Raw genomic sequence first — 14,570 nt, 5'->3', positions numbered from 1 at the left:
AAGTTAATCATTAGAAAGCTAGGTAGGTAATCTTGGCTTATTTAATAATCATTAGCAAGTGTATAAAGATTTCAAGATTTAATTTGTGAGGTGATTATTTGGAATTCCTACCTTGAATCCCACGTTCCCCAGGTGGTCCTGGTAAACCATCCTTTCCTGGGGGCCCTGGTAAGCCATCTTTTCCCGGGGGTCCTGGTTTCCCATGAGCTTGGGAGGCAAGCAATGCAGCAGGCAACTTCAACTGGGACATAAACTGAGCCATCCTTTCTTCAATAACAAAGGACACAAGAAAAAAATGGTAAGAAATCTGTTCACAAAATACATTAAAATAAATAATTCCCAAAGCTCCAGCCAAGTAAATTTCTGGAAGTAAGATGTTTAATCCTCCTAAATGTCAATAGTTTGGGGTATTAAATGCTCCAGTAAGTACCAGGATCTTCAGTTCCAACTGACTTCATATTTAAGTCCTCACCCTTTGCAATAATCTCAATGAATTTGCACAAAATTTGTACTGTACTCTATTGATGTAGTTCAGTATCTTAGAGGACTTCTAACTTCTGTTTGTTGAAGTACTTAAAACACATGAAGACAGAATAATGAACATCCCTATGACAGAGTATTTTTATAACTCATATTAAACCCCGAAGTAAAACTCAAATAATGTGAACAGTTCTTGGGATGTGCTTAAACCCTAGAAATAGTTGTAAAAACAAATGAACAAAACAACAACAACAAAAAAGGAAACAACTCAGCAAACATTACTACTGCAGACATTTCAGTATGAACAGCATGCACTGTTCATACTCATGGAACAAAGCATACTTGCTAGCATTTTAGTGCTCCTTAGATGTAGACCTTCACAGTTAACCTGGAAACTTAACTAAGCATTCCACACCTGATCTGGCATTTACTCTGGTGGAATTTTAAGATTTAAGATAAGAATTTCAGTGAAAAAAAGAGTGTGGGTATCAAACAAAGAAAAACAAAGTAAGATGATAGACGTCAGACAAAATGAAACAAAGCCAGAACCAGAAGACTTCTAGCAACAACTGGTGAAGTGTACAAAATGGAATACGTACCAATGTGTAGCTGGTGTGATACATGCTTATCTTTGATAGCAAACTATCTTAATGCTAGTCTTTTACATAAGGAAGCACTGTGTAACATATTTCAACTTGTAACTGTTTGAACATAACTGTACTAAATAGACAAACAGCACCTAAGCATACCTATAGCAATTCAACAAGTACTATGTACCATGTACGTTAGATGATGTGAAGAAATGCATATAAAAGTTATTGGAAAGTAAAAACATTTAGAAGAGAATTTAACAGTAGCATCTAGCTACGTAAGACTTCTTTGTCTTACCTTCAAAAACCTTAAGAACCTCTTGTTTGATATATTTTTTTAGTTCTTCAAGTGAGACAGTATCAGTCTGATGAGGAAACAAAAAGGCAATATATATTGGAAGATAAATGCAGAGAACACTATATAATTCTACAAAAATAATAATTAAAAAGAAAAATAAAAAGCTGAAATCAGCCCCAAGCTGATTTTTATTAATTATTAAATTAAATATTAAGCTAAAATTAAACATGCTAAAATTTATTTTACACTCTTAGGCACAAAGTTGACTTTACTGCAAATAAATTACAATATTATAAAGGCACTCACCTATCTGGATGACCAGCATGTAAATGTTATGAAAGTAATTTGTGTAGGACCGTAAGAAAACCCAGTGATGTTTCTCTACTTCAGTAGCCTTTTGTATAACATTTGCCAACTTCTCACCCCCATGGGACTGCTTTCACGCAAAGCCAATGAAATAAAACTGTATCACAGGACCAGTAATTTAGTTAGAAAAGATTTTTACATCTTTATTCCATCTGATTCAGGGCCTCTTACTAACTGAAATGAATTCACCGCATCTGTGCATACATATGCTTACATGGAGACAAACCAAAGTATACACAGCTGACAGGAAGCACTTCATTGTCTTTTCAAATACCTGTTTCTCTGTCACTGAGAATCACATTTCCTGCCTATTTTTCTTTAGCATTTGCAAATATTAGTCATCTCAGTGATATCTTAGTTTTTGTGACAATGCAGCATTGCTTGATTGAATTCCCACTGCTCAACACATGCTACCTTCATCTCTTCCGACTTTGCAAACAACTAACACAAACTTTTTATTTTCTTACCAGGAAACCTGGGGGGCCTGGTGAACCTGGAGGACCTTGATGACCTGGTGATCCTGGATGGCCTCTGTCTCCTGGTGGCCCAATAGGCCCCATGGCCCCTTTTTCTCCCGATGGGCCAGGCCTCCCTCTTTCACCTTGTGGACCTTTGTCTCCTGGAATACCCTGATCTCCCTGAGTAAAAAAAAAAGCGTAAAAAAAAGCACTGCACACAATGGAACCAGCTGGGAAGAACTGCCAAGAATCCTAAAGAGTAACATTTTTCTTATTCAGAAGTTGGTTTTTATTAGACAACTAAATTCTGCAGTGAAGCTGATTTACAGGCTAATCCTTGTCTCTGAAAACACAGCAAGTAATGTTTTGTTTTCTTGTACTTTTAATGTTGAAGCCAATGACAAAATGTAGCTAGACCCTGCAACCCAGTTTTCCAGAAGAGAATTTTGATGGGGAACATTTATAGACCTCATTCATCTAGAGATGTCAAAAATGGTACAGGCAGAATTTGGGTGCTTAAATTCTCCCAGGCATAGGGTATCAGTTGCTTTTTTTTTTTTCCTTCAAATTTCCCTAGATGCATAATATTTTGTTTTTGCCTGTATTCAAACCTGTTAATCATAGAAACAACAGATATACACATGCACTTCAAATGAGTAACTTCTCTGCAAACAAAATACACTAAATGTTGATGCTCTGGCTAGCCTCTATCATGGCTGAGATGTAATTTAAATTTGTTTTATTTGCAATGAGTTAAATCTTTTAGAAGGGCTTGATATATTAGCTGTTAGTTCACTGAGCTATATCTGTGGAGCACAGTGCAGCAAGTCATGCGTTCAGATTGTTAACAAACAGCTGACATCTCTTATGGGTCACCATTTGTCCTTGATGCATCACTTAAGCTAATGTCAAGTTCCACCATAAGGAGCAAACAACACTAGGATCTGCCTACATTATTACAAGATAAATCTAGAATCCACATTTATGAGAAGCAAATAAATGGAATGAATTTAATTTTTAATCTACAGCAAGTACTGGTAAACTTTATTCAAATCTGAAACGTGACTAACTGATAAAATGATAAAAGTGTAGTTACAGTCACAAGTTGTATTTACATGACATGCTAAGACTGAAAAGAAAAAAGATGGAGAGAAAGCTAAGGATGAAAGCAGGAGGTTATCTACCATTTTTATCACCCATCTGTCCTCCAAATCTGTACTATTTCCAGTGAATCAGAGCTCTTTAACAGCTATGACTAAAGATATAACAAAGACCACTGTCACTTGAATTGCTTTATTACATTTCCATTTGTGACATGCAAAGATATCAAGGATGAAATGGGGAAAGCTTTCAAAGTTTGACTACATCACACACAAGGGGATTATCTACTTTCTAACTTTCATCAACAATTTACATTGCCCAGGTCATCTGCATTAGAAGGTCTGTAAAGGTGTTTTTCTCTAAATGCAGAAAGCAATTCAGTTTCTCACAGTGGTTCATGGGATGCTTATTGTCACCTATAGTTCACAGAGAATTAATAGGTTGGTTGTGACTATAAAATATGTGCTAATGAAGTGTTTGGATACTCAGATAAAAGGAAAGAAGTTATTAAAACAAGGGACTTACACGTTCTCCTTTGGGCCCTCTGTCTCCTGGTCTCCCCACAGCACCCTGAAAAATTGTTTTTGAAAGAGATTAAATATATTGCTTAAAGGCTTTGTTGTGTGTTCAGCTGAACTGAAAACAACTACTAGGATTAACAGTTGCATTATTTGTGAACAATTAAATATACTGAAATGCAAAAGCATGGTTTCCTACCGGAGGACCTGGCAGTCCATCTTTTCCATTGATTCCCTATTAAAAAAAAAAAAAAAAAAAAAGTAATATTTTAATAATTATTTATATGTATTTTGAAAACAAGGTGTAAAGCTCACTGGTTAGAGATGGTATCAGTACACATTCTAAAGCTGCAATCAGAAGTTTGCATGGTTACAGTGTTGAAACACTCACAAACAGTCTTCAGGAATGTGCTACAAAAAAGCTTGAGGCCATGCTGAACTGCAAGCAGATTACATTTGAACTGAGAGAGCAGCACAAAAAATATCTTCAGTGACAAGATAAGTATCAGTTATAATGAACATGCAACTTCAAATGACCAGCTACAGTAAAATTCTGCAAATATGTGGAATATGGAGCTGTACAGATAGTCTACAAGTCCTAGTTCATTGTACAATGACAGAAGAGATTCATGTTATGATAGGCATTAGTCCTAAATGCCCTATTAGCCTCTGCTGTTATAGAGATTAGACCTCAGCAATAAGTGTCCAGATCTGTTCATTGGCCATTAGGACTTGTGACACGCCACAGCTTCCACCTGCTGGTCAAAACATTTTTTCCTGCCCAAAAGAGGGCAGTCTTACTCAAAATGCACACTGAAAGCAGTCTCAGACTCACATTTTTCCCCAGCCTGGAACATGACATTGTCTCAGAATGTGCTGGGTGGCATGGGCCAAATAACATCACAGAGTAATTTAACAATTGCTCAACACCAGGTAAGTGCAAGACAAATGCTCTGTCACTATTTATGTTGATGGGATCTACAAGGCCAGACCCTGCATACACAGAAAACTTAGAGCTATGTTGCATGAGTGAAAAAGAAGACTTGGATAGGCAAAGGAATCAGCAATATTTCCTTCTTTTTCATACTGCAAAGCTTGGTTTTGAATGATTAAGGTCACTGTGGACCTGCATCCCTTGCTGGTGTGTCCATGACCCCATCTTGTTCCTGCCCTCAGCTCAATTGCTTCTTCTTCTTGCAGAGCAGCTCACTGTTGTAGCATCCTGACAGAGCTCATGAAAGCAGGCACTTTAAAATTTTATTAGTGATACAGATTTTCAAGCTGTTCCTTAAATTGGGCCAGTTTGCTGCAGAAATTACAGAAATGGTCTTTTTCAAGAGAGAAGAATAGAGTGGAGATGTGGTAATAATCCGAAATGGTGCACTTCTCATGCTTGTCACTGCAACATCGTGCTGAGGGGGAGGTAGTTCTGAGCTATCCTAGCTGAACTGCTTCTGCAATATGAACTAGACTGTTTTAAACTAGCTCAGACAGTGCTACAATACACTGCTGACTACAGTGCATTTTAAATAAAGAGGTTAAATCAAACATATCCTCAGAGAATAGTACGTGCTTCAGACATGATGTTGCATTACCAGTAGGAGAACAGTAATGTGTATTCAGAGTCATGAAGCCAACAGTTCTCTGCATAATTGAAACTATGAATGCATTTTGTTGCTCTATCCTCAACAGAGTGTGCTGAGCTCTTGGGTTAATATTCTCATTCTGAAAAACTGCTAAGGGATCATTCAGGTCAACGGGATCCAAGTGACGTTCAAAATGATCTCATTTACCTCCAAAGGATCTCAGTTACATTGGCTATTAAAACATAAACACATCACACTCTATATGAAAAGAATTCTTGACTAGATGGTTATATTGAGCACTGTAACTCTAGAATGTTCTTCAGAAGTGATCAAGCCCAATGCAAAACAGGATGTACTCTTTCTTTTGAAACTTGTCATAAAATAACATGCATGTTTTCCTAATGAATGTAGATAAAATTGCTCACTGGTTTTCCCTGTGGTCCTTCTGGCCCAGGGAAGCCTGTATCTCCTATGGGTCCTCTTTCACCCTAAGTAAAAAGAAAACACAAATGAATCTGCATGTAAAATCTTGCATTCAATATTCAATATATTTTTGCATTAGCATAGTAATCTAGAACTCAAATCTGTACTTACAGGTTCTCCTGGCAATCCTGGGGATCCTGGAGATCCTGGTTTTCCCTGCAACAAAAGAATATTAGAAATTCAAGTTGCTGTGAAGAAAAACATCAATTTATCTTAGGTCAAAACTAAGACAGGATATACATTTGAGTGAAATGCTCATGTTACAGCTCAATCAATGCTTTAAAAGAGAAAAAATAAATCTTTAATAACAGAACTTAGCATAAAATGGTAAAGCAAATAATTTCTTTTCAATGGATCTTACTGGAGTTAAATGTAAGCAAAAGAATGCAACTTCATCAGTGATGAAAGGAAGTCAATAACTATTTCACATCCAACTAGAATAGAAAGCAACAACAGTAAGACCTGAAACATACCCAGTGGGAAATACACAGGGAATGAACAATTATGATGAACCCAACTAGCTAATGCATTATTGATTCACAGTGTATATATAATACATTACAGAGCAAAAAACTTTGAAACTTTACACAGGCTATAAAACTCAAAGAAAAAATTATTTTCTTCCTTTAAATGTGAGTTTTTACCTTGTTTTAGGAGAACTTAACTACATTAAGCTACTTAAGCTAATGTTCTCTCTTAGAAATCACAGTAAATACACTAAATTAGGTGCTAATGGAAGTGGGATTGCATAGATACAGACTTCTCTTTATTTCATGAAACACATTTATAATTTAAACACAGCTCTTGAATGGATTGGTAGCTGTCCAAATTTAATAATGAATGTATTTGAATATAAATAGCTTCATACTGCCTCCTGAAATACAAATATGTATACATTTATTAAACTGTGAATGCAATCTAAAGAAAATTTGTCTTTATTTCCTTTAGGAACACGAATGAACAATTATAATTTCAATTTATCATTAGTTACATTTACTTTCACCTACAACAAAGCTTCAGACTGACTTTCAGAAACTTCTTGAATACAACATGTAAATAACTATCAAAGTATGTCCCTTAAAGCAAATGTTTGATTGATTTGAAATGCAGATTGCTGTGCATTGCATTAACTAATGTTCATATTTTTTCTTTGTGATAGAAAGATGCCTGGAAATTTATGTATGCCCAAGAACACAGAAAATGACTTTATAATTTATCTCTATAAAGCTGAGGCAATGAGAAGAATCTTTCTTAAATGAGAATATGCAACTTCAAATTCAAGCTTTATCATGTATTTACCCCATTTCTGAGCCCTCAGAAGTCTTAAAATTCTAATTCTTTTAGGAAAAATATGTAATTCTCATATCTGCCCATATGTCACTTGTTAAGAGCCCCCAGAAACAGTAAGTAAGATTACAGCTAAGCACCTTGCTTGACTTTTTTTCAGGTTCTTGTAACAAAATGAGATTTCTTTAATGAATATACGTACTGGTATCCCTGCTACTCCTGGTGTGCCAGCTGGTCCACGGTCACCCTGAAGAAAAGATAAATCATTATTTAAATGGTAACACTGAAAATAGGAGTTCATTCATAGATCCTGATTAAAACCTTAGGAAGAATTATGCAGTGAGCTGAAATCGAGGACAAGAGCTGGGCTCTGCTAAACGCTAGCATTTAGCTCTGACACTGACTCATTTGACAGACTTGAGCAAGTAACAGAAATCCTTGTTTAGGTTCTTTTGTCAGAACTTACATCTTATCCTTTACATTTTGTTTGAGGCCATCCTGGAAATGGGATGATTTATCTGAGGCTTTTTAAGTAATAATCATTTAACCAAAATTAACACATAACACATAACCAAAATTAACACATTGCAATTCACTATCCTATCAAGACCCCCCTATTTAAGATTCACCTTTTAAAGAACCTTTTGCCTTCCTGCTCTGCTCTCAGCCATTTCATGCAACTCAGTATCCTTGATTTGCTTGTGCTGTGGTCTTTTAAGAACAAAGTTTCCTTTATCACAGAGATACCTTTATCAATAATTTAAGCTAAGAGAATGGATTTTGTGCTGGAGTTGACGAGGTGTGAGTGCAAATTCATCTTTATCTCCTGTGAAGACTATAACTCAAGGCAGATGGATGGAGCTGACCAGAGGTGAAATTCTACAGCAAGATTGGCCCTATCCCATTGCTGACATGCATCAATCTGTAAAAATGCACTCTGCTAGGATAACGTTGTTTAAAAATGTAAGAAGATCAGACCCCAGGTTTCTATAATCATGTCAGGAAAGCCCTGACACAGCTGAAGCCATACAAACAGGAGAATATTTTTTGAGCTGAGTTTACATTACCCAGAGCTGTTTTGCAAAAGCTCTGCCAGCATAGCTACAGTCACATTGTTTTGCGTAGAAAAACTCAAGGAGATATTTTGTGTCATTCTCATCATTTTGTTCAGGTGATAAAACAATAATGCTTGCAATTGGAAACAACTACATTATAAATAGCATAGAGAGAAGACAAGTTAATGCCTATAAACAGTTTTGAGAGCCTCACTTCAGAGCTACAGTATAGGGGAAAATATCAATTCTAGGTAACAGTAACTTCTCAGTTTTCTGAACCAATTATGCAGCACTAGACTAAGAAATGCAGTGCAGGACTGTTCAAGACAGATGAATACAAATTCTGTTTTGTTTTTACGTTTAGGGTCTTCAGACCCCATGACAACAGAACATAGTTAAAACCTTGCTGCCTATCACATTTGTGACAGAACAACTGCAGTACTAAAAACTTGACACTGCCCACATAACACCTAACTCTGAACCAAATAAATTGAATCTGGCTGAGGAGCCAGAAGCTGGAAGCCAGTTTCCCTGCACTGGCAACTGGGAGTAACCTCTACAAATTAGGAGTGCTCTCCGATTTGCTTGCCAGACCAAAGGGGTTAGTTAATGAAAAGTGCATGGCCTTGCAAGGCACATTCACTCTAAAACACTGACCACATAATAAAGCAGATCAGAGCAGTATCACCAAATGAAACTAAACCAAAACAGACGAGATCTTGGGTCCAGAGGGAGAAGCTTGCTCACAGTTCAACCTCTCTTGCTCAGGAGACAAAGAGAAGTCACACAATACAAGTTTCCCTCTCAGTGAAAAATTTATGAGCACCTTTAGAGTAGTCAAGTACTTGTGGTACTTAGCAGGGCTCATTGGCTTCAGCAGTGCCTCCATGCTGCATGGTGATTCCGTAACCAGAATTTATATACACAGTGGGGTTCATTAGGTGCTGGCAGTGTGTGAGAGTAAAGATAGAAATCCTCAACACTTCCCTTGAAATTTTTTCCCCTTGCCCTGAATGCATTTAGCAATGTGATGCACAGCACAACTGCAAAATCACAGCGTCTGCATAGCTGAGGGAAGGCTAATTTTATCCTGAGGACACAAATGTTTTCAGCCAGCTCATGACATTATCACAAAACTACAGCTGGCACTGTCTATGCAATAAGGCGTTCTGCTGCACTGATGTATCTTGTAGCTCTAAATTAAAAGCCAGCATGCACTGTACAGTTGGGAATGGCAGGCAGACTCGGATTCTGTTTGCACCACAAGTGTGGAATTCAGATTAAATTTACTTAGAGAAAGGGTATTTTGGCTTTGGGAATGGGCCAAGCACTCACTCAGCTTGTTTATACAGTCTGTTCTGTTACATTTTCCCCTTATTTAATTTGTGTCCCCATTTTGTCTCTGTTAGGTTTGTAATACCTCCCTGTGTCTGTTTATGCTAAAATTAGGCTGTCCTTAATTGCTTGTAAATTGTAGTCTTCCAGAGCAAGAATTATCTAATTTAAAAACCTAGTGTAGTCACCTACCTTGGTTTGTTATCCTATAATCTCTGCAGAAGTAGTAGTAATACACAGTAATAGTATGGATACACTTCTGATTATATGGCTTTTTGATGAAAAGTGTCACAGTAAACTATTTTTTTTGTATTAAGTGAATAGCATACAATCCCTAAAAACTGAGTGTTTGAATTGCAAAAAGATTACTATTTCTTCTTACATTTAAAAGATACGGGTAAAATCAAAACAAAGTGTCTCCACTGACAGAAAACATATTTTCAGGGCTTTTTTATTTCTCTGGTGGACTTTTTATGCTTTACAAAAAGCTTAAATTTTTTAGCATTTCATAATAACCTTTACTCTAAGTTTGTATCAGCCTCCATAACTGATACATGAAAGGCTGAAACATCACCAGCTCAAGGACAAAGTAATTTCCTAGGACCAGAATGCACGCTTGAACAAAAGGAAGGCTCTTGAGATTGTGACACAGTTCAGGATGGGCTATGATGGCTTCATACAGGCAGTGCAATAAGAAAAGTAAAATAGAAACCAGGGGCCTTTTTAGATAATGAGCAATAGTCTTGAGAAATCAGTTTTGCCTTTGCGTTCATAGGGCCCTCATATCAAACACTGTGGGGAATAGGGAATCAGTGTCTTCTATTTCTAGCATTTCCTCTATCTTTATACTCAGCTGAAATAGTTTTTGTTTGTTTGTTTGTTTTGTTTTGTTTTTTTAATGGAAGTTTTTCACATACTTGGTCTAGACTAATTCAGGTACAAATTTTGATTCATACCTGTAGCTATGCCTGAAGTGTTAAAACAAGCAGACAGACTCTAAGCATAACATGGTGCTCAGGAAAGAACAAGAATTAGAGACATACTACAAGGCTTTCTACACACATTTCCATTTGTGGAAAATAGAATTTTATATTGGGTAAGTAAATGATTTAGATGTACATTTAAGGAAAAAAAAAAAAAAAAAAAAAAAAGGAATATGGATAAAAATACAAATCTTTTTCGCACACAAACATGAATTTTCAGAAAAATTCAAATAAGGTTTCAGAAATCAGTTAGCTGCAGACAGACCCATTAAAAAGCCTAAACTTCTTCTTTAATACTCTTACCTTTTCTCCTGGGAGTCCTTCTAGACCTGGTAATCCCATTGGTCCTGGGTCACCCTGATTTTTTTTAAATTAAAATGGATTGCATAGATTAGAAACTCTGAACTTCTCAAGAGAAATGTGGAAGAGTAAGCAAAAGGAGAATATTTAACTTGAGATTACCAAAATAGCTAACAGTGGACAGATTTTGCTATACTGTTTTAATTTTGTCTAAGAATGTAATGGAAGACTCCCTTCCTGTGTTTTTTCAAGCCTATGTCAGCTCTAGGTCACCACTTTCAAGCTCTAAATCACCACTTTCCAGCAGCAGAGGCACATGTTGTGAGCATATTGTATCCACCACAGAACTAACATCCAAGCAATTCTGTTCAATTTACTGCATCAGAACAGAGCTCTATTCCTTGCACAAACCTTTCTCTACAACAAAGGGCACGCAGGCAAAGTCTCTGTGCAAGTCTTCAGGCTTTGAATGAAAACCAAAAAACTTCTGCAGTGGAGAAATCAGTTCAACTGGGAAAGTTCTATTACTCTTTTTTTCCCCTTTTTTTAAGACAATCAACAGATAATTTATCACAGAAATTTGAACTACTGTTAATAATTTCAGTATTCCACCTATCTCAGTTAAATCAAAAACCACAGCAAATTCCTTCTGCAGATGTTATAAATTCTTTGACAGATTTCACTTTCCAAAGCCTGTACGGGAGAAACTACTTCTTGAGTAGGAAGAGGCTGCTGGTATAGAAAGACATATTCAGCTTGTAGGCATTAAGAGCAACTGTAAGCTCTCTGTTGGCTGGCTGAGTGAGATTATGTGACTTCATGGTAGATTAAGTCTTAGCTAAATCTTCAAAACGTTAACTGCCCCATCTCTTTGGGCTTGTCTGAGTTAGTCTGAGCTAGCTGTGGTTAACACTGCAGCTATTTTTGTGAGTGAAGCCAGATACTCTTAAAGGTCAGCAGTTAACTCTCTTTATGTATTTTACTCAGGAGTGACAACCTCAAGGCAGGACAACAGCTGGAGAGGTAAAGAGTCAGCATCTTAGTGGCTGAATGAACTTCTAAAAGCCCTAAGGAACTGTAGATGTTTTACTTGAAGATGTCGCTTCTTTCATTAATAGCAGACATAGCTGTTTTCTCACTTTGGTGAAAAGGACATGATTTTTCTTAAAAAAGGATCTGTCCAATACTTCACAGGGTTTCCTGATCTTCATCAATAAATCAAGGGGAATCGTACTTAGGCAATCTCTATTATGACCAAAAAGTACGTACCACGGTGCCAGGATCTCCTTTTGGACCCTGCAAAGCAAACAAGAAGCAGACATACATTTAGAGAACTACACAGTGACATAGTATTTTCTTCTATATTAATACATTATAAATATAAATTGGCAATGCAGTGCATTTACAATCAGTATTTAGTCCAGTCCTCTCAGCATATTAATTCTGCTTTAAAACAGCAGAACTTGCTTATGACTAGTAAGAAAGAGGACTTAAATAAGTACAGCACACCTTGGGCTTCAAAGAACCAAAACAAGCCGAGATATCTGCACAAGGCAGCATACTGCCTGGAAAGACACAATTCTGTACTGCTGCCATATTCACATATCATCCTACACTGTAGCTATAGGCAAGGAATCAGTGACAGAATTGAGAATTCATGAGTTTCTAATTTCTAGCACATAATTTAATCCATAGCAAGATCATCACTAACTATAAGGAGTATATTGTGCAGTTTAGGACATTAAGATACTTTCAGTCAAGCCCAATAACAAGTTATGCACTGTTTTGGCAGACTTTACTTAATATTCAGCATAGCTTTAGAGTGAAATATTTAAATCAAAATAAGCTACTCTCCCAGCCTAAAATGTTTGATCAACACATAAAATTACATTTATATATGTCACTATTTATTACATTTATTACATATTTCCTAGATGAGTTATAATTTCTACCTCTTACATATAAAATCCAGTTCCGTGGTACTCATCAAAACTACATGCAGTTAAATGTCTGTTACCCCTCTGTTACTATTTTAATTACATATCAGAAATTAAGCTACTCTTAAATACTTACTGGAGGTCCTGGTGGACCTGGATAACTTGCAACACTTGCACCTCCCTGTAATAGCAAATTTAAAAGTTGAGTTGGACCAAAATTAGGTGTTGATTGAAAAGCTATGTATATAAGAAAGAAATACCAGAAATACCTGGAGTTTATATAAGCTGCTCATTCCATTTCTTTCATTGTAAGGCACACCCTTTAAAACATAAAAAGCAAGTAAGCACCACAACTATAAACCACAGAGGCAGAACCATTGCCCTGTTTTAAGTCCCATGCATCAGCAAAACTGTGGTTTCTAGATCAATTTTTCCACATTTCCAGACATTTCATAAGAAATGAATAAGTAAGAACTTAGTAGCATACACAACTATGTAAGCTTGGTACTTTATTTTTGTTTTGTTATAAAACCAGATACTGTAAATTCTCAGTGTACATTCCATTTCAACATTCTTACATAATAAGTGGTCAACAGATAGAAGCAATGACAGCACTGTTTTCATTTGAAAAATCTGTGTTAAACTAAAAAGTAGAAAGCATCTAATTGTTTGCCTCAACTGCTTTGAGAACATAAAGGCTTGAATGGTAAATCTAGCTTAATACTCTAGTTAAATGGAGAAGACTGTAAAGAACTAAGAAGAGTGATTCAGTGGTTGAACTACCAACTCACATTTGGCCCAATGATTTTTGGTACACAAAAAGCTCAAACTATGCGGGTGTGTTCAACTTATTATTGAGTGGAATTCTTGCTCTCAAAAGATATCCAGACGTTTTCTCAAATTCAAGCCAGTTAATATTTAAAGTGGACTTAGTAAATATGCGTGCCAGCCACTCTTCCTCTGCGAATGTTTACAAATCTTGTGTACAAAAATGAAAACATGAAAACAAAAAGGAAAGGGCAGACATTTAAACTCAAAATAAAGTCCTAAAATATGTTTCCAGCATAAATTAACTTAGCCGATGCTCTGAAAACTTTACATATTTCAAGACTTTCAGGAACTTCAGGATGAGAAAGTTTTCATACATAATTAATGATGCAAATTAATACAGTATGCTTTACTTTAGTTTTGCTCTCAAACTTCTTTTATATACAAAACCTGGCATATACAGAAAACTTGTGCTACAACAGAAAGTCAGAGATCTAGCTGGTTATTCTTGCATTGCATACTAGCTACAACTTTTAACCTTGCTATCCTTATACCAATTTTTTGAGTATGTCCTGAGTTCTAAACCATCACTTCCTCTAGAGAATTTTCATGAGATACAGATTGAATTTAGAGAAGCAAGGACTGAAAAATGTACAGTCCTCTTAGCTAGAGTCAGCTCTAGGGTTAAATTTGGGGCAGAAGTGAATGTTTTTCTACTGCAGGCTAGAAGTAGGCTGCATTTGAGACTGGAGTATGTAAGAATCATTAGAATATAGCTAGATTATAGAAACAAAGCATTCTGTGAATTATGGTAAAGAATGACATTTCTAAGGCTGTATTTAAAATAAGGGATTGTGAGGTCGTTCAGTTATTAATTCTTCAGAATTAATTTTGTGTTAGGTACTGTTCCAGTTAATCTACAGTTTAAAGCCTTCCATGGACTTCCCTGGGTTACCTGATCTCAAGTATCCAAAGTGAATAAATTAACCTCAGTGTTCAAGGATTTTAGAATAATTCATTTGACC

The 14,570-nt window shown here is 36.2% G+C and overlaps 1 protein-coding gene across 5 annotated transcripts in view; it reads right to left on the bottom strand.

Moving 5' to 3' along the window:
• COL19A1 (collagen type XIX alpha 1 chain) overlaps positions 1-14,570 on the bottom strand; it is a 183,385-nt gene that overhangs the window by 6,567 nt on the left and 162,248 nt on the right. For all 5 annotated transcript variants that reach the window (XM_052673086.1, XM_052672996.1, XM_052673238.1 and 2 more), the window contains 12 exons: positions 13,047-13,097; positions 12,914-12,958; positions 12,110-12,136; positions 10,844-10,897; positions 7,370-7,414; positions 5,992-6,036; positions 5,823-5,885; positions 4,011-4,046; positions 3,819-3,863; positions 2,202-2,372; positions 1,369-1,435; positions 112-267 (listed from right to left, as the gene is read on the bottom strand). In XM_052673086.1, coding sequence (XP_052529046.1) covers positions 112-267; positions 1,369-1,435; positions 2,202-2,372; positions 3,819-3,863; positions 4,011-4,046; positions 5,823-5,885; positions 5,992-6,036; positions 7,370-7,414; positions 10,844-10,897; positions 12,110-12,136; positions 12,914-12,958; positions 13,047-13,097 — 805 coding nt within the window. The remainder of the gene's footprint in view (positions 1-111; positions 268-1,368; positions 1,436-2,201; positions 2,373-3,818; positions 3,864-4,010; positions 4,047-5,822; positions 5,886-5,991; positions 6,037-7,369; positions 7,415-10,843; positions 10,898-12,109; positions 12,137-12,913; positions 12,959-13,046; positions 13,098-14,570) is intronic.

This window comes from Tympanuchus pallidicinctus, unplaced genomic scaffold, assembly GCF_026119805.1.
Source record: "Tympanuchus pallidicinctus isolate F22 unplaced genomic scaffold, pur_lepc_1.0 scaffold1, whole genome shotgun sequence".
NCBI lineage: Eukaryota > Metazoa > Chordata > Aves > Galliformes > Phasianidae > Tympanuchus > Tympanuchus pallidicinctus.
The sequence above is the reverse complement of the archived record's forward strand: the minus strand, read 5'-3'. Positions and strand labels throughout refer to the sequence as shown.